The 26,231-nt window shown below is 55.1% G+C and overlaps 7 protein-coding genes and 1 non-coding gene across 8 annotated transcripts; 4 read left to right on the top strand and 4 right to left on the bottom strand.

Moving 5' to 3' along the window:
- Nucleotides 1-865: 865 nt before the first annotated feature.
- Nucleotides 866-943, bottom strand: DICSQDRAFT_t159. Its single transcript has one exon. It is a non-coding gene; the product is annotated as a tRNA-Gln (tRNA).
- A 501-nt stretch (nt 944-1,444) lies between these two features.
- Nucleotides 1,445-3,470, bottom strand: DICSQDRAFT_163339 (uncharacterized protein). Its single transcript, XM_007369617.1, has 3 exons — nt 3,135-3,470; nt 2,561-3,064; nt 1,445-2,496 (listed from the first exon to the last, which is right to left on the bottom strand). The coding sequence occupies exons 1-3, from the start codon at nt 3,304-3,306 to the stop codon at nt 1,832-1,834; spliced, it is 1,341 nt and encodes a 446-aa protein (XP_007369679.1). The 5' UTR covers nt 3,307-3,470; the 3' UTR covers nt 1,445-1,831.
- A 769-nt stretch (nt 3,471-4,239) lies between these two features.
- On the bottom strand, nt 4,240-5,322 carry DICSQDRAFT_69100 (chitinase; the record flags this gene model as incomplete). Its single annotated transcript, XM_007369616.1, has 3 exons — nt 4,240-4,548; nt 4,608-5,066; nt 5,122-5,322. 3 exons carry the CDS (start codon nt 5,320-5,322, stop codon nt 4,240-4,242), a joined length of 969 nt encoding a protein of 322 aa, XP_007369678.1.
- A 3,633-nt stretch (nt 5,323-8,955) lies between these two features.
- Nucleotides 8,956-11,331, top strand: DICSQDRAFT_183109 (uncharacterized protein; the record flags this gene model as incomplete). The annotated part of the gene is made up of 3 exons (XM_007369615.1): nt 8,956-8,998; nt 9,061-9,285; nt 9,338-11,331. The coding sequence occupies 3 exons, from the start codon at nt 8,956-8,958 to the stop codon at nt 11,035-11,037; spliced, it is 1,968 nt and encodes a 655-aa protein (XP_007369677.1). The 3' UTR covers nt 11,038-11,331.
- Nucleotides 11,332-11,969: 638 nt separating this feature from the next.
- DICSQDRAFT_140258 (uncharacterized protein) lies at nt 11,970-13,515 on the bottom strand. Its single transcript, XM_007369614.1, has 2 exons — nt 13,305-13,515; nt 11,970-13,231 (listed from the first exon to the last, which is right to left on the bottom strand). The coding sequence occupies exon 2, from the start codon at nt 12,597-12,599 to the stop codon at nt 12,030-12,032; it is 570 nt and encodes a 189-aa protein (XP_007369676.1). The 5' UTR covers nt 12,600-13,231; nt 13,305-13,515; the 3' UTR covers nt 11,970-12,029.
- Nucleotides 13,516-16,023: 2,508 nt separating this feature from the next.
- Nucleotides 16,024-18,143, top strand: DICSQDRAFT_163336 (oxalate decarboxylase; the record flags this gene model as incomplete). The annotated part of the gene is made up of 11 exons (XM_007369613.1): nt 16,024-16,349; nt 16,428-16,501; nt 16,556-16,579; nt 16,630-16,700; nt 16,758-16,775; nt 16,842-16,988; nt 17,048-17,089; nt 17,146-17,257; nt 17,314-17,551; nt 17,610-17,707; nt 17,761-18,143. The coding sequence occupies 11 exons, from the start codon at nt 16,024-16,026 to the stop codon at nt 17,967-17,969; spliced, it is 1,359 nt and encodes a 452-aa protein (XP_007369675.1). The 3' UTR covers nt 17,970-18,143.
- Nucleotides 18,144-18,263: 120 nt separating this feature from the next.
- On the top strand, nt 18,264-19,051 carry DICSQDRAFT_140256 (uncharacterized protein). The gene is made up of 2 exons (XM_007369612.1): nt 18,264-18,416; nt 18,497-19,051. Exon 2 carries the CDS (start codon nt 18,799-18,801, stop codon nt 19,024-19,026), a length of 228 nt encoding a protein of 75 aa, XP_007369674.1. The 5' UTR covers nt 18,264-18,416; nt 18,497-18,798; the 3' UTR covers nt 19,027-19,051.
- An 80-nt stretch (nt 19,052-19,131) lies between these two features.
- Nucleotides 19,132-22,159, top strand: DICSQDRAFT_140253 (MFS general substrate transporter). Its single transcript, XM_007369611.1, has 19 exons — nt 19,132-19,553; nt 19,605-19,662; nt 19,725-19,795; nt 19,850-19,930; nt 19,993-20,049; nt 20,117-20,170; nt 20,236-20,298; nt 20,443-20,504; nt 20,570-20,585; nt 20,643-20,677; nt 20,736-20,754; nt 20,821-20,921; nt 20,976-21,083; nt 21,135-21,185; nt 21,245-21,297; nt 21,354-21,488; nt 21,556-21,661; nt 21,715-21,815; nt 21,874-22,159. Exons 1-19 carry the CDS (start codon nt 19,362-19,364, stop codon nt 22,035-22,037), a joined length of 1,527 nt encoding a protein of 508 aa, XP_007369673.1. The 5' UTR covers nt 19,132-19,361; the 3' UTR covers nt 22,038-22,159.
- The last annotated feature ends 4,072 nt before the right edge of the window (nt 22,160-26,231 follow it).

Genomic DNA, 26,231 nt, shown 5'->3' with positions numbered 1-26,231 from the left:
CTGGGTCAACAGATTCTTATGCGATGGCTGTCGTCGTGGCGCGCTTTAGACCGGTGTGAACGTTGCAGAACTGGCCGTGTGAGAGATGCCGGAGGGCGCAGTAGCCGGAGGTCAAGGGCACGACTGGTGCATCCTAACCACATATCTGACAGCAGACGAGACAGCTGACGGCCCTCCGCTGACCCTCCCGCCAAACCGCATCAGCTAATCGGGAATAGGCAGGTCTATAGCAAACGCCTCACCAGATCACAGGAATCGCTATCGCCGCACGGTGGCCGCGGTATCCGTCCGGATAGATCTGCCCCTCGATAGTGTCCGGGCAGCGTGAGTTGTGGGTCAGATTTCGCCAATTGAGTTGCAAGCCGAGAGTAAAGCGATGCGACGCTGGCGCTTGATCTAACCTGCCTTGTATGGTAAGTGTGGCAAAGACAGGGCTATCACGCCGCACCAATGTAATATTTTCCGAAGCTGCTGGTGCAGTGGTAACGGTGCCCGGTTTTCTTTTTCGGTGCGAGAGTTCGAATCCCATCAGGCTTGTTAGGGTTTGGGTTTGGGTCAGCGGTTAGGGTTGGGCACCTGTCTTTCGTCTGATCCCACAAGGGGTCGCCGGTCTTATTTTTCGCGCGAACGAGGCTTTGGTGTACCCGCCTGAGTGCTCCCGGCTCGGGGGGTCCCCCGAGCCGGGAGCACTCAGGCGGGTCCTCTTCGCGCAGCGCTGGATGTTCTTAAACTACGCGCCTTACATCAAATCTTTCTACCTAATATGGGCTTGCGTCGCATCGCGCTGGGGGGATTGCATTCACTCAAGCCGAGAGGTGGTGGTAGTGGTCAGTGTGAACTAGGGGGAAAAAGACCCCTCAGGCGAAGGCGCTACCAGGGCTCGAACCTGGGTTTTGGGAACGCTCATCAGAATCCCAAGTGATAACCACTACACTATAGCGCCAACATGGAAAAGGTCATCTGCTAAACCATTATCAGCAAGTGTTATATATGCCGATCCTTGAGATAAGTACGATGTGCACCCAATACAAATAGGGGTAGTCCAAGATGGCGGTTCGGTGGACGATTCGAGGGAACGATTCGGGAGACGATTCGAGAGGGGGGGAATCCGCGATTCTGGCAGAATCGCGTCGAATCGCCGGTGCGAGTCTGGAGGAGCACCGCCCACCCGAATCGCGATTCTCTGTGCTCGATTCCCTCAGTCCGATCTCGGATAAGCCCTCTTAAAATAGGTTATATGTCAGCACGTCTTACGAGCGACCCTACTGCAACTTGAAGCTGGCGGCTTCTCTACTTTAATCAGAATCACTGGTGTACAGATTCCCTCCACCCTCAAATGTCCAACCAGACCGAAAGCCCTTCCTTTCAGAAAGTCCGGCCGTCTCACCTGGCAACCTGCTGCTGGCTCTGGCACAAAGACCGGGAATTGAGTGCGTCGTGTCTTGGTAAACTGAATATATTCGCTATGCGGGCCCGAGAGCTGTAACAAGGCATAGTAGGGGGAAGAACAACGCGGCACACGTCGAGAAACCATCGCGCGAGGATGCATAGATTACCTAATTCTGATATCACAGACGCCCGAAGGCCTGACCGACTCAAGAATCTATCCTGGAATCGACCCGTAGAAACGTGGGGTGGTCAAAGTGCCCACACGAATCCAGGACGATTCCCTTCCACCGAATCGCCGCAGAATCGCTTGTCGAACCGTCCTCCGAAACGCCATCTTTGACTACCCCTAATGCCTACGCCAAGCATCAGTAACGCTATCACAGGCAACGAGCCCAAAACTCTCGAGCCCGAACCTCCATCCGACGTCCCCAACACGAACCCCTCAGTCTGGTGTATACGCTGGCGGGATGTCCGCCCTCGCCACCTCAGACCCCGTCGCCGCGCTCCGTATCGGCCCAGGAATCACACCTGGCGGCAAGACCGGCGCGACGTTGGACGGCGTGAGCCCCGGCTGGAAGCGCACCCCCGAGTCTTCTTGTACTGGCGGCGGCCCAGGGGACGTGGGTGTCGCAGGACGACTGCCGGGAGGACGAGGACCCCACGGTTCAAAGCGCGCGCCTTTCGCCCGAGTCCCAGAGTGTGCAGGCGGGTTCGCGGGATTGGGAAGGTCGGGGACAGTGGAGCGCGGGGACGGAGTGTGGGCAGAACGCGAGAGCACGGACTGGGCTTGGTGGCCTTCAGAGCCAGAGCCTGTCCCTGTGCCGCTGACGCTCTGCGCGCCCCAGGTAGCATCTTGGGCGGAGTCGTCTCTGTATGTGGAGAGGGACCCGGGAGACGGGCTCGATTGGTAGAGAGCACGAGCAAGCGCCGCCTTGTTGGGTCTGCCGGACTTCCCGTGGTACCCGAGCGAATGAGAGCTGCCATGTTGCCCGACAAAGATAGACCCGGATGGACCGAGAGCGTTTGGCGGCTCATCAAAATCTGCGAAACGACCCTGCGAGTGTGCAAGCGAGGGGACGATATATGGGGTGATGCCAGAAGGGGGTGCTGCAGGCATACGGTCATCAGAAGCGAGTCGTACGTTGCGAACAAAAGAGTAGCGGAGACGTACAGAATTTGCCTTCGTCGGAAGCGCCAGCGTGCTTCCTCGTCGACCGCTCCCGTAGGCGATACCAGACGAACGCAAACACAGCGGCCGCAATGACGGCGATTCCTCCAACGACCCCTCCCACGATCGCTCCTACAGGCGCAGAAAGCGAAGATGACCCCGATGATCCGGAAAGGGGGGTGCCGCTGCCAGTGCTCGAGGTAGACGAGGTGGTCGACGTCGAACTCGGCGCGCTCGTAGGGCCAGCATCGGGGTTTGAGGTGTTGTATTGAATATAGTCCAGGAAATACGGCGCGCTGGCGCTGGCACGCGAGACGTTGATGATCAGGGTATACTGGTTGTAGGGCATCACGCTTGAGTTGAAAAACGCGACATTGTCTTGCGCCGTTGTGACATCCGGAGCGACGAACGCCTGAAGGTGTTGCGAACCAACGCTATAGAGCGAAAGCGGCTGCTGCGACCCATTCAGCGCAGGCTGAACGCGTCCGAACACCGACACTTGCGAGCCTATATAGAAGAGACAGAGAAGTCGCTCTTAGATCGTCAATTTCAGCTAAGAAGGAAGGATACAACGCACCAGTGAATGTGAAGGTTGCTGATAGACCTGTACTCGCCCCCATCCGCACCTCCCCTTGCCGTACGTTCGGGTCATTGGGAGGAAAGAAAGGATTCCAGAAGTTGTTGTCATCTACATCAATGTAGGTTATTTCATCGAAGGCGAGATCGTCAACGGTGATCAAATCAGACATCCGCCCAACAGAGGATGGAGGGTCGAGTGGCCAGCTCGGTGTAAGCACAACAGATGCACAGAAAGCTGATGGATAGGGAAGACGGCAGTCGGAAGGGACAGACCGCAGGAACAACAACGACACCGGGGAAGAGCCGCACTCGCACTACAGACAGCGGTCGGTTGTAGGATATTTGAAATCTCGACCGTGAGCTGCCGGCACGTCAAGCGGACAGCTCGGGGGGTATCACGGCGATGATGTTTCAGGTATCGTAGGTCTTCCTTCCTCATGCTTGCTGTGCACCTTTTTCCCATACTGTCAGAAGGTGGATCCGGTGTAGTGGCGGAGAAGTGCGAAGGACTACGTGGGCTGCGGGCCGAAGGGATAATGTCCTGAAGCGGTAACCCAAGCGCCCAGGACCCGGCAGCAATATGACCGATTCCCTTTCAGACAACTCAGTTTTCTACGACCTGTAGTTTCTCTGCGCTCGCGCTTTATCGGATCTTACTCTAAGCTTCGTGGCGAATTTATGGGCTATTATTTTGTAGCATCGGCACATCAAGTGCGACGGTCGACCATACCAATCATACAACATAGAGCCTGTTGATACACTACGCTGAAGAGACTGCACGATGCAGATATCCAGCGCTCGGTGTGCACAGACGTACCGGCGAGGGAGTCATTAAACATGCGTGCCGCCTCTATCGCGTTGACAAATAGTTCGCGAGAGGGGAATATCACGCATACTCGCACACACGCACACCGGCAAACGACCCCAAAAAACGGTTCATTACATTACAATTCGTTACACAATAAATAGTCATCGTGAAGTTCCCCTCCATGCAATGATCACGTTGGGTCCGTCGTGGTGAAATCTGACCGTGTGTTGTCTAAAAGCGTCTCGACCGTGCCTGCCGACTGCTGCCGAGTGCGAGGGGCTCAGGGAACGCACGCTCACTGGAACGACGTGCCCTTCGCGGCGCGGATCCAGTCGGCGTTGGCGTTCGGAAACTGGAACGCCATGACCCCGCCTTTCCACCCCGCAGCGTGCGCCTGATCGATGCACGTGCCGAGCGTCGCCGGGTCGATGAAGCCGTTCGTCGCGTCGCTCAACCCGCCGGGCTTGCCGATCACCAGCTTGTTCAGGTCGAAGCCGTTCTTGGGGATCTCCAACAGCGCCGAGCCGGTAAACGGCGCACCGGCGGTCGTGATCAGACCCGCACAGTCGAGGTAGAGACCCTGGTTGTAGAACTGGATGTTGTACTACGGTAACACGTCAGTACTGAGGATAGCAGAGTAGCGAAGACGTGCATGCGACTCACGAAGTCGATCAAGGAGCCAACGTTCTTGTTGATCGTCACGTACGCGCCAGCAGCAAACTGGGCGTTCGGCGAGAGCCACGGGGCGAGCGGCGCGTGCGAGAGGATGAACTGGCCCTGGGGGAGCGTCTGGCGGAGGGTCGAGGTGAAGGTGGTCACCCACGCCTCCGCCGCGCCGTCGCCCTTGTTCATGGCGTCCAGATCCTCGTAGTCGACGTCAATGCCGTCGAGCTGGTTCGTGAGCACGAACTGCGCGAACGTGTTGGCCGTGCCGATCGGGTCTGCGCCCGACGACGTGGGCTTGTCCGTCGCACCGAAGGCGGAGACGATGAGGTTGATGCCGGCATTGGCGTACTCTGCCTTCTTCGCAGCTTTCACGTCAGGAGCAAGTGCTGCGTAAGCACCCGCCTGGTCGAGAGCACCTTGCAGGGTGAGGAAGGAGAGCGCAACGACGTTGAAGCCCTGGGTCAAAGTCAGGTTAGCCGCGTCGACGATGTACGACTAGGAGGCTACGCACGGCGATCTGATCGACAGGAGGGAGCACGTCGGCAGATATAAATCGGTCGGTGTAGACGACAAACGCGGGGCTGGGGATCGAAACAGCCCGCGAAGCCAGAGGGGCGGCCTGGTTGGGAACGGGAACAGCGAGGACGCTGCTCACAGAGGCCAACGCCAGCGCGGCCGAGACGGAGGTGATCATGCGGGAGAAGGAGAACATCTCTGGGGCGTAACAAAAAAAGGCGAGATACGATGAAAGCGTTGAAAAAAGCCGACTAGCGGACTGTGAGAATGTGAAAACGAAAGTAGAGTAATGAAACGAAGGGGAATGAAGAAACACCGTCTCGATGCCCGTCCTTTTATTCTGGACGGCAGCTGAGACATCCTGCGCTGTGCTTGAGATCAATTGCGACATTCATTGAATAGAGGGACCCGAGAGATCAGTGTGCACAGGTCGCAGTCCAAGTGGTCATGCGTGGGCAACAAAGCAGGCTTGGCAAGGCCTCTCGAGAAACCAGACACACTGGTAGCCAGTTCGGTCTCTGGGCATCAATTTACATCACGTTTGGTAGCGTGGCGCCGGGACGGGATGATGGTAGTGAATCTGAATCCCGGCATACATGGCCGTCGGCACCATATGTGTGTACACCCACCTTGGACCCGTCTTCGGTTTTGCATGTATAGGCATAGGTTGGCATTAGTCTACTATGACAATGCTGTGTCGGCAAAAGGTTTACGCCCAGGAGGAAGTCACCGAACACAGCCTCGCGCGCGATGTCGGACGTCTCGTTGTGGGCCAGCAACGGGACACAGTGCAACCCCCGACTCATCCAGCCACGAGTCTCGAAGGGTCCCGGAGATATCATGCTAAGGAGGAATTAATTGGTTGACGAAGCCAAGGACCGTGATACATCAGAATGATATAACATACCCGGGCCCTCTAGTGGCGGTTGAGCGCTTTCGCGACAACACAGAGCTCTGACTGAGCACACCGGCCGGCTAGAGTGCGCGCAGTAAGTAGAGCACCCTATGAACCAGTCAAGGTACTGACAATCGGAGCGGATATGGAGTGCTGAAGCTCGTCGGACTTCAAGCTGAAGTTGGAGCTTGCGCAAGTCCTCGGAAATACCTCGTCGGCGCTTGTGTTTCTTTAGGGCCGTACTTTGTCCAAGAAAGGCAGTCCCGGCGCATGCTGGACAATCAGTACCACCACCTTTTCCGAATTTGATTTCGTCGTCGTAATCACTGGTCCTCCATGAAATACATCTAGATGCCTTGTGGAGCGTCTTGTCCCTCCAGTCCTAACAAGACGGAGCTACTGAAGATTAATGTCCGTTAGAACATGATGCAATTATATTAATAGAAGTAAGCTTTCCGAAGGCCTTTAGCTTGTCCTGCTTTCTTCTCACAATGACTAGTCACCGCAAATCCCACCGTGGGCTTTTAATACTGCGTTGGGATAATATATTTGGTGTCAGGCAAGTGAAGGCCCCATCACCATCGACGCAGCCGCCGCTGTGGTCTGGGTAAACAGCACATGTTCTACGCACACCGACATTTCAGCGTTTGCCGCAGCCCTATGCAACCGCCAGTACATCTAATGACGATCAAAGTCAGCTGAGGGAGATGACGAATTTAAGGAGTACCTCAGGGGAAGAGTAGCATGGTCTCGATCAAAGATTGGTTAGTGGTATCTGTTATAGTGACCTTCCTATAGGTTTGTGACTCCTGACCTTCAAGTTCTGAGGGCACTGATGAAAATCATGAGATAACCCCAGCGCAGTTTGATCTGTGGACCGGCTGCCGAACTTGATTGAACGCATGCCGTTGACTACCGCATCGATGCCCATCAATACTACACGATGATATCAGGTTAGGTGTCTTGTCTCCGTGACTGTCCCAGGGGATTCTTGAACGCGGTCCACCCTACGCACTTGTACTTCATCTTGTGCTTGCAAAGAGTTATGAAAGACTCAAGAGTCAAGAACTCTGAATGATGGATGGTATCAGTATTGAAGGACCTCATCCCAGAATCGATGAGAAGTCGCCTGTGTTCCGGAATTACTGGCCATCAGCCATTAGGGGTGCTCAATTATGGTGACCACTGGCCACTGGTCGTGTTGAGATGCAATTGATGGGGACTGATGAACTATGGTGCAGTTCACTTAGAGACCACCACTTTTGTACGCAGTTAAGCGCCGCTATGTAACTTCATCAGATTGTCACGAAACGCTTCCGTTATTTGCCATTTGCAAGTATTAAATAGGGGAACTAATCCCCAAAAGCGATTCTCAATTGGGTCAAAACTGGCGAAGGTGACTCCACCAGTAAGGCCGCAGCACGTGATATGGGCGTTTATATACTAAAGAGGTAATCGTTTCATTACATAATGTAGAGAGACGCCCGTTGCCTGTGTCGGCCACGACCGCAGAGCCTCTGGCATGTTGACCAATGAGATGCCAAGGTATACTAGCTTCAGTGCTTTCAGGAGGAGCACTTCACCACTGCTGAACATAATTAATAAGTCCAAGGTGGCAGTGATACACAACAGGCTGTATTGGTGTTGTGAGGGGGTCAAAGCCGTTGAACCTAACCTAAGGCCAAGCACGTGACACTTGAGCGCGCGCCTAACTGCGTACAAACATTGGTGGTAACTAAGTGAACTGCACCATAGCCGAGTGTCCCGCATCTGGCAAGCGAGCAACGTCGGGCTTCGTGGTCCTTCCCATTCTATCGATCTAGCGTGCTCACCAAGACAGCGAAAACCCTGAGGTTCGAGAATGTTGAAGACGAGAGCCGTCTGCGTCGATTGACACCCATGTCGAGGGACTTTGTGCGGGAGGACCAGTGTCAGCATCGCTGCAGAGCTTTCGAAGACGAGTTGACGGGCTAGTCTCGGCTAGCCCATCGGTCCGCATCAATCGCCTCTCAACACGACCAGTGGCCAGTGGCCACCATGATTGAGCACCCCTATTTGGTCTACACAGGCTTTCCATGAAAGATGCGTAGTAACTCGAATCACGGTGTTTCAGGCGCGCCCGTGTGCTCGCAAGGTTCCCCAAGCGAAGACAATCTTGTCCAGTGCGGTAAGTGTACGAAGTAGAGGACTCCCCCTCGAAGCATTAACTTGACATGACATGACAATTCTAGAGGATTGACGCCAATCAACAACGTTCGTGCCGGAGCGGTAATACTAGCACTGTACCTGAGATCTACTGTAAGCCATGGACGGACCCGAGAGATTTCACGAACTTACTTGACGCTCAGGGCAACCCTTGGTGAGATCCTCCTCACGGGAAAGGGAAATGAGAGTCTGCAGGAAGACGCCTTATCAAGCTTCAACGGGAGGATCCTCGCCTTTCCCAGCAGTTCTCAGTCCATCGGTGCATTTGCGCGCTTTCGTGTGGGGCCACGAGGGAGGATCATGGATGCGCGAAGCCGTCTGTGACGAAGGTCACCGTGGAGGCTGTGTGGGGACACGAGGCTCCTTCTCCCACAGCGCCAATGTGTTCCTATTGGCAGTAGGCTCGCCGACTTCCGTGCTATCCACCACTCCTCGTCGTTCGTCATGATACGCTGGCGCACATATAATTGCCATCGGGTGGAGTTGACAAAAACTTACCTGCAGGATACCCCGGACTCATCGCTCCCAGCATCCAACGAACGATGGCCGTCTCTGCGAATTGCGAACAGTGTGCTAATGATGTAAGTTTAGCAATCTTCTTCTCTGTCACAGAAGAGATGAGGCGCTAATCAGGCATCCTGTTCTCTATCTCTTACTTACTCATCTCCTTGCACCCATGCGCCCGGTGCAATCTCGCCACGGTTTACATCCTATTCGGCCGGCATACCCATGGCATTGGCGATCGCGGTCGGCGACCCTATTAGCAGAACCCGTACATTCCCGTAGAGAATCAGGAAGACGACCAGCCAACCGCCAATCTCGGAGTTGTTTTAGGCGTGGTTGGCGGGCTGGCCCTCGTCGCGCTCGTAGTCGTCATCGTCGTGCACCTCGTGCGGCGGCGCGAAGCTCGGCGGTGGGTGCTGCCAGTCCGGTTTGGCAGCGTCCGCAGCAGCAATTCAGGCTATTACAGGAAAGCTCGGACGAGCGACATCGAGGATGGGGATGGGACGTATCTGCCATCTTGGCGTCCATCCCTCCTCCATCAAAAGATGTTGCCCGGTCCGGCATCGAAGAAGCCCCCAGTGCTGCCTCTCATACTTGACCCCCTCAGGCCCATCTCTGCCATCCTCTTGGTCTGACCTCCGCTCGCGGCTGGGGCTCAGTTCCGCCAGCCTCTCCCATCGAGCTGACCCCGACCGGTACCGGGACGTAGAGGACACTGAAATCGAGATGGCGGACGACGGAGACGAGATGTCGCTCCCGACCAACGGCGCAACTGTTTCGCATGGACACAGGACACGGAGCACGCTCAGCGGGAGCTCAAGAAGCATGACCACCGGCGGGGCCATCGAAGGTGAAGCGCTCCCTTCATTGCCTCCATCGCAGAGCACTCCGACACCACCGGGTCTCCCGAGCAAACGCGTATCGCCTGCGGTGACCGCGAGGCGTGCTTCCCTCCCTATAACACCCATTTCTCCCTCTGACTCGAACATGAGCCCGAGCTCGTTTTCGAGCAACCGCAACACCGCCATGCACCCCTTCGTCCGCCCTCTCCCGACGCCCCCTACCATGTCTGGATCGGGGGCATCCCAGATGACCCCTTCAGCGATGGCATTCAGCCCGCTCAGCCCTGTGAGCCCGGCGAATCTTGCGCGGAACGCGAGCTATGCGCGCTCGCGAGGGATGGACCCCGTACCCGAGGACGCCGATGCGGATGCAAGTGAGTATGCAGAAACCAGGTCCCTGCGCCAGCTCCCTTCGCCACCTGCATCTCCAGACCAGGACCACGTCGACGCGCGCAGGCGCGGCTCGTCCGTGTCCTCGTCGCGCCGACCCAGTCTTGCCGGGCGTCAGAGCGCGCCCAATGCACTGCCTTCCTCTTACCGCCCGCGCTCGTCCACAGGGCCGAGCGTCGGGCTGCCGCTCACTGCGGCATTTCAGACGAGCGTCCTGAGGACGGGGAGTGGTGCGTCGTCTTCGTCTATCGCGCCCAGTCGGAGCTCGTTCGCGCATGGACAACGGTATCCGTCGATCACCACATCGTCGCCACCGCCACGATCACGCCCGAGCTCTGCCAGCGTATCCTCAATGTCCTCTGTCATGGCTGCCGCGCGAGCATCGCCGTCGCCATCGCCTGCCCCAGATACCAACGACGTGATGGCACGACCCACGGAGGCATTCCGCCGGATGAGTACGACAGATATCCGCCAACGCCACCCGCGCGCTTCCTCGTCGCGCCCGGACAGCCCAAACGCAGAGGGACAGGCGCGCGCGTTCCTGCGCACGTCTGACGCGCTGGGTATGCCTCAGGTGTACGAGACGACAACGAGTGGGACGTCGTCTCGGCCCTCTTCCTCCCATCGGCATGCTGTGGTGTATAACCCACCTCCACCTGGTACCGGCATTTCTGGGGGCGCGCCCCCCTCCTCCTTTGCGTCGTCTCGGCCACTGCCCCTTACGCCCACTTCCCCGCCTGCGCTCAGTCCCATCGCGACGCCGGCTGCGTCCTCCTCTGCCCCACGACTATCTGTCCACACGAACCCACGCGCTCCGGGCACGGGAAGTGCACAGCCATCCGCTGTGAACTGGAAATCGCTCGCGAGCGGATCGCGCACTTCGCTCGCGTCGACTCACCACTCAAGTTCGCAAACCCCACTTCCAAGGAGCAGATCCAATAGCGTCAGAAGTGTAAGGACCTTGCCCTCTCATCTCCCGCCCCTGGACCCATTGCCGCCGCTTTCGATCGGGCTGAAGGGGTCTTCGGAGGAGGATAATGAAGATGATCTCCGAGCTCAGGGCAGGAAGCGGTGAGCTGCCATGCGGAGTCTGTGCAAGAGGATGCTTGACAGAACATGAAATCGTGGATTGATGAGGATGACAAGCATGTCTTCCTGTATTCGGCTGTCCGATTAACTTATGTGAATTTCGACTGGATTCAGAAGCGGCCGGGACGTCAGGTACCAGAACCCGGAGGCCGCTAGGCGCTCGTTGTACTATGTAGTTACTGATGTGCTGGCTGTCACCAGTGTAGCTGTAGCTGGTTCCGACTGGGATTCGTTGTTGTGATGTTTGTTGTAATATATGACACGAGTGTACGATTGGACGCTATATACGAATGATATGATAAGCAGTCTTTCACAGTACATCTTCGGATCGAGGGGCTCGGGGATGAATGTGGAGGGATTGACCGGGCGTATAATTTCAAACATATGTCGCGCATTAGTCGGACACGGGCCAGTTGGTTTGAATATCCGGCGAGGCCTCCGAGGCCTACACGCCATCGCTCATGTAACGATATGAGGCGCATTTTTCGATACTCAACAACATCAGTCTTCGATTCACATCTTTGCGCGGCATGGGTAAGAGAGCTGCGGTATACCCGGTCATTTGCATCTGGCCACAGCCCGGATACTCCTGAATGGGCTCGAAGAAAGCTTCCAGCCCGCAGGTAAACGCGTGCCTTTGCCAAGCGACAATCAGCCATCTGTCTTCGTGGAGGTTCTTCTTCTAACGAGATTCACGATACGACATCAAGATAAAGCTTTTGCCTATGGACAAGTACGAACTGAAGGTGCAGGTGCTGAGCAGCGTCAGGCTCGGCATTCCTGAGACAGGGTGCTCCGTTGTCAGAAGCGCCCTTCAGCACAAAAGCGCTCTCGCTTATATAGGTCTTAGCCTAAGTAGGCTGAGCCCGACCGTTCTCTGTTTCCCTCGACAACCACCCAGACTCATCCACCATCCCTGTGTCCTTTGCGTTATGTCTCTGGAAGCTCTACATCACATTTCATACATCTTCCCGACTTCTACACAGACGCGGCTGGACCTCCATCGCCGTACAGTGGGTCGCGCGTGAACCACGGCAGATCTTTAATGTTCGCAATGAGCTCCTCCTCGCCTGTCTGCCCATAGCACATGTCCCAGTGCTCCGAACCGATCATATAGCTTCCAACCATCTCGAACCCTCCTTCCAAATCCTCCTCCAGCGCATGCGACACACCGGCCGGAATCAGTATCGCATCTCCCTTCCCCAGCTCGACGATGACGGCACCCGGACACCCATTTCCGCCGAAGTTCAGGCGCGCGCGCCCCCTCCAGATGACGAGGAACTCGTGCGCGGTCGTGTGGAAGTGGTCTTCGGGGTACATCGGGTAGCGCCACATTGGGCGACACACGCCGACAGCGTTGATGTGTCCCTCGATCTGGGACGCGGACGGCGTCGGCTCGGGGAAGACGTTGTGGTAGATGATCAACGGTTTGTTCTGGATGGAAGTGTTTGGGATGAGGCCATGTACGGGTATCTGGTGGCGCGTGACGCGGAGCGAAGTGAGGGGAGTGATGGGCAGGAGTGCTTTGGTCGTCGTGTTCACGCTCATGGTGAGAACAGCCTTTTGCGTACGCGGTCTACTGCTTCAGGCTCGGGCCCTCAAATATCGGGCGGTAGGTCGTGAGTCGTTAGGCGTTCTGAATATGTGGAACGAACGCGGGTATGCGGAGTCACGAAGGGGTATGTGGGTATGGTATGCACAGGGACGACAAGCCTTGGTAGGGGGCGGGTATGATGCTCTTGGCAGTGTATTTGTGCGAGCGCAGATGCCTTAGACTCTTATATCGCGTGCCGTCCGTGTATCACCCCACATTCGGGGTCGAAGGCCTGGTCCCTCTTTTGTTTCAAGTACGCCCGAATGCCATGCCTCGTCCCACGCCGGAGCGAATGCTGTAAGTAATATATCCGTCTGCAGGTGGTACTAAGCGTTCGAAGACATTTCCTACAAGCGGCGGCGCTGGATCCACACAATCTCCTGCCCGTTATACACCCTCCCGCGAACCTGGCGTCGACTTAGAACCATTAATGGTCGAGGCTCCTGTCCGAAGAACGTTTTCGCCCCCTGATTTCGAGTACGTCCCTCTGATCCTCCCCGACACCGGCGGGAACGTGTCAGAAACTCTATTGCAAAGGATGCCGTCGACATGATCATATGCATCTCCACCATCATCGTTCCATCATGTGAGACACAAATCGCTTATTCCTATCGAACGTCGAGCCACTCCCGATCAAAACTGAAGCCTCGAGGTTGCAGGAACATATGGCTTGATGCTCGAGACCGGGACCACGAGTCATATCTCGATATGGTCCCTCCCGCTTCAGCGTCTTCCAAGGCTCAAGATTAAGGAGAAGAAAGATCTCTCAGGCCAACGGATACGAGTACTTGCTACACACAGTAAACATAGGGATGCGACACAGTGTTCCTGTGCGTTTGTGGAGGAGTGGATGGACTATCTGATAATCACTTGGGTGGATTAAAGCTCCTCAAGCGCTCAAGACGGGGCAGGAACGTGTAGGTACGCTTACGAAGGTCGAGTACGTACAAATCTCTTTTGCCGAACCTGGAGGAGCATCCGTATCGACTTCTAGGCACATAGGGATCGACTAACAACCGATACGGCCAAGGGAGACGTATGTCCAACGTTCGCGGGTAAGTCTTCGTCCTTGGGTTCCGTCCTTATGTTACCGAGTCGCAACCGTCTGATTGCCAAGCGCACCATTCAGGTCACTGCCTAGCCAAGAGAGCCTTCGGGCTACCTTGAAGAAGCGGCGGATATCCTACTATAGGCGATGAAGTAGATGGCATTTGCACTTGCGCCTGGTCGGACAACGTGGCTCCCCTTGATCGTGACGCTCGCTAGTGCGACGCACGGGTCCGGACGATTCTCATAGCCTCGCCTCCCTAGTGTTCCTTTGAGAAAGAACGAGGCCGAACGCACCAGGCAGGTCTATGGAGTCATAGATGCAGTGGTATCTCCAGCCGTCCAGACTCCTTTCCTTCCCATGGAGTTGTACGGCCATTTTGAGGGAACCGCCATCCTTTCGTACGGACGCCCAGTGACCAGACATGTAAGTATTGGCTTTCACATCACTGTTCTATTGAACGGAATGTTGACATATCCAGAAGCTAGCGAGGAGGAATCAAGGGCCCGAGGGGAAAATGGAGAGGGGACGATCGCTTCTACTGCGCCCTGCCATCTACATATACTTATATTTTGTCTATGCGAGTCCTAGGCACAAGGGCGATCGCGGTGAGTGTGTTATCCGTCCGCTTCCCGATACTTCCGAAGTTCCGAGCCTGCCCTAATACGGGTCCTTTTGCAGACAACGCCGTACGTAGTACAGGAGTTCCCACGCGTGCAGGGTATCGATTAGAATGGAGGTACTCAGTATTCACTTCGTTTGGGTGAGACGCGATCTGAAACTTCCCACTGCGCTTGCTGCTTGCACTCTGCGACGCTGGTCATTCTCATGATGTACTGAGCACAATAGATCAGTGGGAGTTAGGCTCAAGAACATGACAAGCTCTCTTACAACGCTGTCTTGCTACTGCTAGCGCTGCCGTCGTGTCGAACCATACAGACTTCGACGCTCCGGAAAATCACGGATGCCAGTCCGAGGTCGTCATTCTCTCGGATACCATGTGTTCTTGTGCGTATATTTTGTTTGCGTGAGGCCAATCATACGTGTCACCCACTAAGCATTCCACACGCAGCCACTCTACTGTGCCTGGCCGCAATGGTTCGTGTCAAACCGCGGTCCGTTGTGGTGCTTATAGATCTTTCAGACGCAACTTGTGGACTGCTGTGCTGTTCTCGAGTGGTCTCACTGCGTCATAGCCTTCCCGGATGTCTACGATGCGTCGGGGTCCACCGGAGACCTGCGAGAAAAGCATTTCATCAATGGTCGGCTCCGGAGATGGCACCAGAAAGAAATTTGGATACTGCGCAAGTCGGATGCAATCATCTATTAATACTGGCCGAGTCCGTTCAGTAAGCACGGATGGCTATTTCAGCTGAGCCCGCCTAGCCTACAAATTCGAATCGCCACAAGCCAGCTGCAACAGAAGAGTGCATTTGTCCATTCTGAGCAAGCCGGAATCAAGCTCGAAACTAACAAGTCATCGTTTGAAGCGGAAGAACAGCGCATGGCAAGCTAGCCTAGACGATCGCTGAGTGATCAAGCGTACTAGTACTAACCAGGGAGCTCGAATGTATCGACTACCCTTCGCGACTCAGTATCCATCCACATTGTCAATGCTTCAGGAGTTCGCTTCAACTGCGCGCAGGCTATCAAATTGTGAGGCGGACCACAATTTCAGGTCGAGGGGACATTTCTACCGTGACCCAGACGAAACGCTTTACTGACGCGCGGCTCAATATAGTCTGACGCTAGTCCAAATCATGTTGTGTGGGACTGGTGAGTGCGCCCGGTATAGCTGCGATAGTGGGTACTGACATTCCGAATGGCCGTCAAACATTTCGAATTGTAGGCAAGCATGACCCGTGGATGATTTCACAGCCAATTATAGTGACTTCCCGATTCGTCCACAATATCCAATGCAGTTCTCCTGCGCCAATCACTACACCGTAAACGCACTCGGAGCGCGCCGTATTCGAGTGATCCACCACTGACCACGCAGGCGTCTGCGGCTATATGTCCGTCGTAGCCTTGGCGTCTCAGTCTCTACATCTTTGGTGCTTCCGGAAGAAGTCGCCATATGATCTGACTCTCTTGGTGGATTCGGACCACTGCAGTCGGAAAGCTAGTAGGACTTCTCTGTCATGCCAGAAATATGCTCCGTCGTCTCTGATGCCGAGGCAACGCTCAACCGATTCGTATAAGAAGGGAAGCAAAAACTCTAACATGAGCAGCAGCAGCCCCCTCAGCAGCTCTTCAGTCCTCTCATCTCATCTCCCACTCCCCAACACACCACCGCTAGCTCACCTTTCGGCACCGAGAGTCTCAGCAGCATGTCGACATTTCTCGCATCTGTTCTCTGTGCTATACTTTACAGCTCGCTTGTCACCGCCATCCCCGTCGGCGACCTTTCGTCCGTCTCTACTAGTCTCTCGCAGACTGCAGCTACCTCGACGAGTAGCAATCCTTCGCTCCCCAGCCCCACTGTTCCGTACGCAAGCGACGATCCGAACTACTGGTTGTGGAACGACACAACCACGATCGACCCCCAGCCAGAGCGCGGCACTCTCGGTGCAAGCATCTTAGGTCCCCAGAATGAGCAGATTGACAAGCAGAACCCGGACATCCTTGCGCCGCCTACTACTGACTCCGGGACTGTGTAAGGCAGTTGGGGTGTCAAACTATCGAGGGTGGCGTAGCTACTGACGCGCTTCTTCTCTTGTTCTTCTCTTGGCAGTGGTAACGCCAAGTGGCCCTTTAGTCTGAGCAAGATTCAGCTTAACACCGGTGGCTGGGTTCGTCAGCAGAACAGTAAGTGAATGTGCGGACTGTGCAATGGACTTCAGCCTCTAATCGCGACCACAGTCCAGCAGATGCCTATTGCAACTGGTAAGCCGCCAACCATATACAGGATTGCATTTACTGAATAAGGCCACCAGCGATGGCCGGTGTGAACATGCGGCTCGAATCAGGAGCTATTCGCGAACTTCACTGGCATCAGACCGCCGAGGCAAGCATCTTCCGCTTCCCCGCCCTATGTATGACATAACTGACACCATATCTGCAGTGGGCTTACGTACTTGAGGTACGTAGTTCTCCATTAAACGTCCGATTAAGTTAATCGATGTAGCTGACTCGGCGTCTTATACAGGGCTCGACTCAGATCACTTCCGTTGACCAGGACGGCCGTAACTACGTTGCTACAGTTCAGAAGGGAGACCTGTGGTACTTCCCTCCCGGTATCCCACATTCCCTTCAAGCAACAAACGACAATCCAAACGGGACGGAGTTCCTCTTGGTAAGCCTTACGCCGCGCCGATGCGCGTCGCAATAGTAGGCTGATCGATTGTTGGGTAGATTTTCCCTGACGGGTCATTCAACGACGATGACACTCTTCTGGTCCGCCGATTACTCCAAACATCCATCATTGGCGATTGATTAACCTCCCCTGTTAGCTCACCGATTGGTTGGCCCACACGCCTAAGGAGGTGATTGCGAAGAACTTCCAAGACGACATCACCGACTGGGATGACATCCCTGGGAGTCAGCTCTACATCTTCCCCGGAGGTTAGTCTAGGCTCTACTCTTTTTCGAGTCCTTCTTGTCTAAAGCCACGTGATTAGTGCCTCCTCCGGATAACCAGCAGCCTCCGACGAGTCCCGAGGGCACTGTCCCCCAACCGTTCTCCTACGAGTTCTCGAAGGTTGTCCCCACACAATATTCGGGCGGAACGGCGAAGATCGCGGACTCCACGGTGTTCAACGTGTCTACTCAGATCGCTGTCGCCGAGATTACCGTCGAACCCGGCGCGATGCGGGAAATTCACTGGCACCCGACTGAGAATGAATGGGGCTTTTTCCTGTACGTTTTCCCATCTCAGTGCGAGTACGACCGTCTTGTAATAACGAACCACATCTAGCGAGGGCACTGCGCGAGTAACGATCTTTGCTGGAACTGGCATTGCGCAGACGTTCGATTACCAGCCTGGGGACATCAGCTATGTGCCCACTGCTTACGGTAAGTTATGGAGTTGTTATGGAGCCTTTTTGCTCACATGAATCCTAATACAGGTCACTACGTCGAGAACACGGGCAACACCACGTTACGGTTCCTCGAGATCTTCAATAGCAACCGCTTCGAGGACGTCAGTCTTGCCCAGTGGCTGGCTCTGACTCCCCCTACGCTTGTTCAGCAGCATCTCCAGATTTCGAACAGCACCATCGCCGGCTTTAACAAAACCAAGGGTGTTGTAGTGGGACCGAGGAAGAGCTCTTCCTGAGCCTGAGCGACTGCTGGATATACGACAACTCTAGGACAACGGGAATCGCGTTTCGGATTGGGGCTTTGCTTTTCGATGATGGTAGTCACAATTGACTAGGCCAGTCAATCATAATTTCCTGACATGACCTGTAGTACCCGCGGTTACAGGATGAATAGACCATCTGTCTTTGACCACTTGGCTCCTTAGGCGGAGGGCATCATTCAAAACGGGCCTTACCATTAACGGTAATAAGGCGCCTGAGATGCCGCTAAGTCAGAGGAGCGCCCGTGAAGTTCCTCGACGTTGTCTGCCGTTGTAGCATCCACCACCTCCCGTTGCAACCACAACGAAGGCTCTGCGCGATCCCGCCGAACACTTCGTCTACGATTCACCTGGTCATGTATGCCGGACCGCCAATGGCAGAGAGTATGGTGGGCTAGATGAGCTGAAAACTCGGACGCTATAGTAAGTCATCAAGTGATTGCACGTTCACTGGTGGCCGGCTCAGGTGTATGAACGTCTTTTCAACTTGATTCGCTAAACAGAAGCTGCTTGGCTCGTCCAAGTCCTGGCGCAGTGATGCGTTCTCCTGCAATGCCGACTATATACAGGGAAATGCGGTTGGACCTACTAGTACCAGGCTGCTACCGTCCAACCCGCCGCCCGCCTTATCAGGCCTGCTTGCTAGTATGCGCCGGGGACGGTGGCGCGCAAGAGCGTCTCCTTCCCTAATTCAGTGGCTGGCAGGTTGTACGGTGATGGCAGGGCCGGCCGTGGTTCCCTGTAGCGGTCGAACGTTTGCCATGAAGTTTTTCTCGATTGGCCAGGTTAGGCGTTAGCGTCAAAGATGTTCGTCTCACGGTCAGGCGCTTCCAAGTGCAACGTCTCTACTTTGCAGACACAGTGGTCACCTTCACTTACCAGCAGCGAAATGTCATTCAAAACAATCACCGAGGTTCGCTACGGGAGGTGTCCAGTGCGAGGTCCACCTACCACATCGAGCAACTCGTGGATCACACAACCTGCGGACGATGCTTCGAGTCCAGCAGAGACCAACCATTCAGCTGACCTCTGAAGAGCTTCCGCGAGCTAAGAATGCCGTGAGCCCCTTCCTAACTTTCCCCCGCTTGAAAAATGTGTGGCACTGAATGACTTCATCGCGGATAGCCTCGGTCACCTGCCTTTCCTTTTGTGCCCTCTCCATCTCTTCTTCGGTGCCAGGAAGGTAGATAGGGTGGCCGGCCCTCCGCCGGCAAATATGGACAGCTTGACGAAATGACATTGTGCGGCCATATATAAACCGAACTTTGTGCCTGCAAACGTTGTGCCTAGACGAACATCGACCCGTCGACCCTCTCCCAACCCCCACCGCCAGCGCTCACGACTTCCTGCATCGCGGAAAGGGCCAGCATGTCTCTGGAGGAGAAGAAAGATGTCGAGGTCGAGCAGTTATCCAATCGTCGCGCGTCGACTGAAAGCCTCCCTGACGGCGAGCTGCTGGCTGCCGATGTCAGGCCGGCTGCGGAACGACGCCTGGTGCGCGCACTTGATATGCGCCTGCTTCCCACAATCATCCTCGTCTTCATCATGAATTACATTGATGTGAGTGCTGGATCCTGATCCCTGATATCCTGCAAGCTGAGATATACACAGCGTGTCGCGGTGACCGCTGCCAGGTTGAAAGGGCTGGAGCAGGATCTCGGACTGAATGGTACGATGAGATTGTGACGCTTATTGAACTAGCCCATACTGAGCTATCCTTCGTATTCGCAGATATCCAATATGCTACAGTACTCGCAGTACTCTATGCGTCATACGTCCCCGCTCAGATTCCGTCGAATATGGTAAGCCTGAGTTTTCCGGGGTGTGTCTTGAAGAGGCTGTTCACGACTTCATAGATCCTCAACCGAATCTCACGCCCGTCGTGGTACATCCCTACCTGTGTTGTGCTATGGGGAATGACAAGCGCACTAACCGGGGTAGGATCAATCCTTCTCTTCAAGCTGCCGAGTTGTCCGTCTGATCACACAAAATGTCTTAGGTTGCTAAGAACTATGCGGGAATCTTAGCAGCTCGCATATTTGTCGGTGTGCCAGAGGTAGGCCTCCGATAGTTCTCCTCCACACCGCTCGCATCATACAGTCCTCACCGGTTTCCTTCTACAGGCGGCATTCTACCCAGGAGCAATATATCTCCTATCTCGGTGGTACACCCGCAGAGTGGGTGATCCTACTTCCGTTTCTCCGTTTCTCCACTTTCCCACTGATCGGCCTTTATATGATAGGAACTCGCATTCCGCTCCGCGCTGCTATATGGAGGCCTGCTAATCTCGAACGCGTTCGGGAGCGTGAGTACCTCTTCTGCCGTCTCGTCTTGCTATTTGCGTCCCCGGTGCCGTCGATGCTCACACGTGACAACGGTTCACATATTCCATGCCGATCGGCCCACCATTCTTGGTATTCGCATTCGCGGGCTACGCCTGGTTCTATAGCTCATGGCCGCAGGCATCCTCTCAGGCATGGAAGGGAAGCTTGGGATTCGGGCCTGGCGTTGGTCAGTCGGGGCACCTAATATTTCACAGGCTGCTACTTATATCGTAATATTCGCATCTTTTCTAGGCTGTTCTATATTGAGGTTCGCATGCGCCTCAAAGCCAAGGCTGGAAACGCTTTGTGAAACTAACAAATCCAGGGAGCTATCACAATCTTCATCGGGTTCTGTGCAGTGTGAGTTAGTTTGGCCTGCTGGTACACCGAATGCATACTCACTTGGGGAAAATCACAGCTTTACTCTACCTGACTACGTACGCTGTCCCTACGTTCCTGCCAGAACATCCTGATCGACGCGCTTGTTCTGTGTTTATTTATAGCCCCACAATACCCGATGGTTGAACCCCGCACAGCGTCGTCTTGCACAAGTGCGGCTTGCCGAAGATGCAGGGGAAGCCGATGAAGACGGCTCGACAGAGTCGTGCGTATCATCATTCCGACTTGAGTCCATCAGCTCACTGGCATGATCACGCAGCGCCTTCGCTGGGCTGATTTTGGCTCTCAAGGATCCCAAGGTACCGATATTCGCTGTCATGACCTGCGCACAACTCCTGGGACTCGGATTCGTGAACTTCTTCCCGACGTGAGTAGGAGCTAGGAAAAAAACCTCACACGTCTGATCAACTGCTCTCAGAATTGCCGGAACGCTTGGCTTCAACACGACCGTGACACTGGTGCTCGCAGCGTATGTGCTCCCTGATGCCCTCCAAGTCCTGGCGTGTCCTGACAGATGCATGGGCCCAGACCACCGTGGATTCTTGCGACCATCGTCTGCTGCTTGACCGCTTGGAATGCTGGTACGTCTTCAGAGGCATCTACCTTGCATCACCAAGGAACTCATACATCACCACAGATCGTACCGGGGAGCGTTTCTTCCACATCTGCGTGCCCTGGTGGGGTGTAATCGTAGGCTACATCATCGGAGTCAGCACGTTTTCCATCGGAGGTCGCTACGTCGCCATGTTCCTCATGGCCTGCGGGTATGCAGGTGCGCGCTCATTTCACCCCCGGCGAGCCTTCACGGCGTATGGACTCACATGCTGCGGACTCATCAGGGTTCGCGCTTACCCTCGTATGGGTGTCGAACGCAATTCCCCGCCCACCTGCCAAGCGGTCTGCCGCTATCGGCATCGTCAATGGATTTGGCAACTTGGGAAACCTGTGTGTCCACATTTCATCTCATGACACGGCGTGTCTGACGCGCGCGCCCTCAGAATCAGCTCGTACGTGTGGAAGCCGTCCTGGGGCCCGGACTATCATCCGCCTATGATCATTGGTATCGCTGCGCTTGCTTTGGCGACTGCTCTAGCTATCGGTAGCTGTTGTCTGTCTCAGGTTTGGGAGTCCAGGCAGCTCACGATTCTTTGCCCTAGTCATCCGGCAGATCCTCGTCTCACAAAACAAGCGCCTCGATTGCGAGGAATTGGACATGCAGAAGGGCGCGCGGCGCGAACGTATTGAAGAGGCAGCCCGTCTGGAGGGCATTACATACGAGGAAGCGTTGCAGCGCAAAAAAACCTTTCGATACTTACTCTAGGCTCATTCTCGTTGCCCTCAGCTCGTCCTTTGCGGATGCTCAGATGAAAGGCGATGGGAGGATGGTGTTCAACTCCGGTTCGACACATATTCTGCATCTCTGCTCTCGTCGCTCTTGACTACTCCCTGACTTGCATTCACATTCGTACCCATTGTTTGTACTTGTATCCAAGCTTTGTACAATACCTCGTAGTCATCGAATGTGGCTGACGCTTATATGGACACGATATCGCCAAGGTTTGGTGTCGTACAGACTATAACGGCGATTTTAATTCGAAAGGGGATCGGGTCATCATGGTCAACTACCTCCCTTTCTCCCTTCGTAGTTCACGGAGCATCTGGTCAGCACGGTTTTCGGTGGCCATTGCAGGGCTTGGGCCGTCCAAGCTATGGGACCGGAGGGTTGGATATCGAGACGGCGCGATGTGCGGCAGAACGCAGGGAACCCAAGTTATGAACAACGTGCGGACCTTCAGATTGTGACCATAGTCCCTCTTTCGCCAGTTTGATTGGCTTGTACCCATGACTTTGATAAGCCCACTCGTAGAATAGCATACATCACGTCGACGTCCATATAGGGCGGCAAAACTGCCGTACCGATGACATGACATCTGTGACAAACGGAATGTCAAGTCCTCCCCAGGGTGCATGTTCTACTTGAAGATAACAGGGGCCAGAGCGTTACGCCACTGGGATCACTTTCCAGAGCTGACGCTGGTCATTTGAGGAATGCGCGCATGGCATCATAGACAACTGCGGTACTCATATGTTTCAGCTTCATGTCCCACCGGGTTGTGCGGACTATCTAGACGTACCTCGTCGCCCACAATCGGATCGTCATCGGGGGCAGTGATGCAATACCCTTGGTCGTTCGAGATGATGTTCATCCCCGGGTAGCTGTCCCAAGCCTGCGACGGGTCATAGTAATCGGTGCACTTCTCGAGGGTCACGGGGGTGTAGGGGAGACCGGGGTCCGAGTCTGTGGCGCGAGCCGTTAAGTACGCAGAGAGCGTCTCCCGGTTCGACTTCTGGCGATCAATAGGGGTAGTCAAAGATGGCGGTCGGGTCTGACTCGCTCCCGTCGCCCGGGTTGGCGAGGACGAGGGTCGCGCCTGCATCAATGGGAGTGGACAAGGTGAGATTTGGGATCCCAGAGGCTAGCTTGCCGAACCCTCTGATTCGACGTGCTAAAAGTAAGTACATCGCGGGAGGGATCTTTAGGATTTTACTGACTGGCGTTCATCATGAAGTGCACGGTAGTCCCAAGGTCTACATCTAATGCCACAGTGAGGGGAGCGATAGCGAGTGCGAAGGCGACTGTGCCCACGAACGGAGACCTCACGGTGATGGTGAGTCTATGCAACTTCTTGCTGCCTGCTGACCGTCTTATATGAACACAGCACCGCTCATGGCTGAAAACGTGCACCTCCCAGCATCATCGCTTCCGTACCGCACGCTGAGCTACATACACAAAACCCACGGCGAGTATTCCTGCTGCCGCTTCGTTTTCCAGTCAAGGTGGGAACCCATCGAATGTTGAGCTTTCTTTTTGCAAATCTCTCGGGTGCTGCCAGCAGCGTATTTCATGATAGCTTCCTTTGTGGGCAGGCGTTTCTGAATTGCCTCACGTATGGAGGTGTTTCCGAGAGTCCGTTCCTATCGACACACGTACTCTCACCGCGGTCGCTTGCCATAGCGGCCCTGTCTGTTTCTCGGACAGTTCCATGTATCATGCCTCCGCCGCTTAGGGTAGAACCCAGTGGTCTGAGACAGTCAGCTCCTGATAGTTGTCAATCAGCATTGCAGCACGACGATAAGTTCATGGCATTCAGACGAGATAGATCGCATGCACACTCCAATTGTCTGTGTATATCGCGCAGATGATTCAGAGCTAATCCCGAACAAGCAGACGATGAGCCTGCCCTCTCGCGTTGTTCGGCCATCTACGCCGCCCGCCACCTGACGTCTGTCACACTTGGTCGTGCATTCGACCCAAGCCTAGGCATGTCCGGACGAACCTTGGCTCAATTCGAGCACCCGACTAACTCGCAGTATTCTCATCGGACTTGAAGTCGGTTCAGCTACCATGTGCGACCCCCGCGGGAAAAGTTGAAATGAAGATACCTACTCAGGTCAGGACACATCATTCCTACGGCGCAAAACAATTATAGGCTAGAGCCAGCGTGAAGTTACCTGGCGGTGAGTACGTTGCGATGCGCGACTGTGCGTAAGAGACGACTAGGATATATTGTCGAGCTATGCGATACACGAGAGCTCTTGTCGTGTCCATGCTGGTATCGGGAGAGAGGAGAAGGGGTGTAGGTGAAATGATGGAGCATAGACATAGCAGCGAGTATAGGTTAAGTGACGGTAAGCAGGGTCACGATGCATGGAAGCACTCCACAGTCTACAGATACAAAGACAGCAGAGGAATGGTGGTGGGACGCGCGCAATGGGATCAGGCCGTGTGTATACTGAACCTTGGTCTCACCTCAGGCTCCACGGACGTCCATGTGCTGGCGCGCAGAAAGCTAATCAGTATCGGAGGTATATAGTACGACTCCAGAAAAACGGATCGATGAAGGGGTGTCGATGTATCTAGATGGAGAGCTTGTGTTCGAGGGTCTCGAGAGTGATGTCGCATCGAGCTGGGATGTCGCGAAGCGTCTCCTCTGCGTCCATGCTAGTGATGGTTGAAGTTGAAGAACGGCAAATGATGCAGTCGGAGATATTTTCGGAGCGCTCTGTGTGCGCGAATGGGCTGCAAGACGGGGGATAGAATGTGCCGAATCGGATAGATGTGTTGCCTGGGCCATTGGACCGGTCGTCAATGATGTCAGCGATGACTTGATTGTGCGTTAGGGGCCGAAGGCGGACCTGAAAGTACACTTGAAATCCAGAAGTACGACGCAAGAACGGCGGAGAAGGCACAAGACTCCTGGGCCGATGACTTAGTTGGCGCAGCACAAGAGAGTAGGTGCAACCAAGGGTATGACGAAGAATGCGAGACGGAAACTAGTAGATAGAATGTAGACAAGAGCCAGGTATTCTATGCGAGATGCAGAAGCAGACGACGTGGCTAGTGACATGGCGGAAGATAGTCCAGAAAGGCGTTGCCATAGTGGTCTAAACGAGACGTAGAAGACGCAGGGCGATGGGTGTAGTGATGACAAGGGGTAGGATGGATACAAGGTGAGAGGAAACGGAGAGACCGGATAAAAACTGAGAGGAGAGTAAGGAATAATGTAAAGATCCGACGACCACTGGCACAGAAGAGGATACAGGCGACGATAAGACAAACTGAGCGATAGAGGAGTCGGGCGAGAAAGTCCCCAATAGGAATGGCAACGAGGCGTCCAAAGGCGAGGAAGTTCGTAAATTTCGCTTTGGCGAACGGGAGGACGGAGACGTAGGTAGCGTGTGTGCGCCGCCACGGGCGATGGCCAGAGCGGTGTTGGCGCGATCGAGGGCGAGATGGACTGCGATCCGACTTAGGCAACACGCAATGACAAATATTAGCGTGCTTCATAGTATACGTTGTCACGTATCTGGTGTATCGCGAGGCGCAGAATTCGAGATGGAAGAAGAAGGGGCGGATGAAGGCGACCGATGCCTTTGTTGACTCGCTCACGTGACCGTTCGCGCCCTCCACCTCTACCATCGTTGTGCGCTCCGATACTAGTCTCGTGACCAGACGTTCGGAGCTCCAAGCGGGAACGAAAAATCGGAGGTTCCCGAGCACCTTAACGTCTGGTGGCTTCACCCCCGTGACTCCCCCATCGGTGACAGGCCGTGACGTCTCCTGCTTGCCTTCTACCGTCACTAAGCTTCCTGTCCGCCAGCGCTTATGGATCCCCGAGGCGCCGAAGAAGACATCGAGGCGCACCCCAGCGGTTGGGGAGCCCTCTTCGACGACGACGACGACGACGCCGACTATGCGCCATCCGACTGCGACAGCGACCGGCTCTCCGACGTCTCTGAATGGGACCCGGTCGAAGCAGCACTCGAGGATCCCGCCCCACCCATATACCTATACAACACCCAATCGATGCGCGGGCGCTTATCGCGCTCGATTTCCGTTTCCGGCCGCACCGTTGTCGACCGCGTTAAGTCCATCCTGGCCTATATGGACTCAGTCGACATGAACCTCCCCCTCTTCCTGGACGCGCTCAGCTGGGGTGACACCGCCTGCATC

Source organism: Dichomitus squalens (genome assembly GCF_000275845.1).
Source record: "Dichomitus squalens LYAD-421 SS1 unplaced genomic scaffold DICSQscaffold_52, whole genome shotgun sequence".
In the NCBI taxonomy this organism is placed as follows: Eukaryota; Fungi; Basidiomycota; class Agaricomycetes; order Polyporales; family Polyporaceae; genus Dichomitus; species Dichomitus squalens.
This window is presented reverse-complemented; position numbering and strand designations above follow the sequence as displayed.

What these genes read in the sequence shown, in the direction of transcription:
- DICSQDRAFT_140256 (XM_007369612.1), top strand. Translation starts at nt 18,799, where the DNA reads ATGTTCGTCTCACGGTCAGGCGCTTCCAAGTGCAACGTCTCTACTTTG.
- DICSQDRAFT_140253 (XM_007369611.1), top strand. Translation starts at nt 19,362, where the DNA reads ATGTCTCTGGAGGAGAAGAAAGATGTCGAGGTCGAGCAGTTATCCAAT. An exon ending in GCAGGATCTCGGACTGAATG is followed by an intron (nt 19,663 to 19,724) that starts GTACGATGAGAT and finishes TCGTATTCGCAG; the next exon opens with ATATCCAATATGCTACAGTA. An exon ending in GGCGACTGCTCTAGCTATCG is followed by an intron (nt 21,816 to 21,873) that starts GTAGCTGTTGTC and finishes TCTTTGCCCTAG; the next exon opens with TCATCCGGCAGATCCTCGTC.
- DICSQDRAFT_163339 (XM_007369617.1), bottom strand. Translation starts at nt 3,306, where the DNA reads ATGTCTGATTTGATCACCGTTGACGATCTCGCCTTCGATGAAATAACC. An exon ending in AGCAACCTTCACATTCACTG is followed by an intron (nt 3,065 to 3,134) that starts GTGCGTTGTATC and finishes TCTTCTATATAG; the next exon opens with GCTCGCAAGTGTCGGTGTTC. An exon ending in TTCCGACGAAGGCAAATTCT is followed by an intron (nt 2,497 to 2,560) that starts GTACGTCTCCGC and finishes GTATGCCTGCAG; the next exon opens with CACCCCCTTCTGGCATCACC.
- DICSQDRAFT_140258 (XM_007369614.1), bottom strand. Translation starts at nt 12,599, where the DNA reads ATGAGCGTGAACACGACGACCAAAGCACTCCTGCCCATCACTCCCCTC.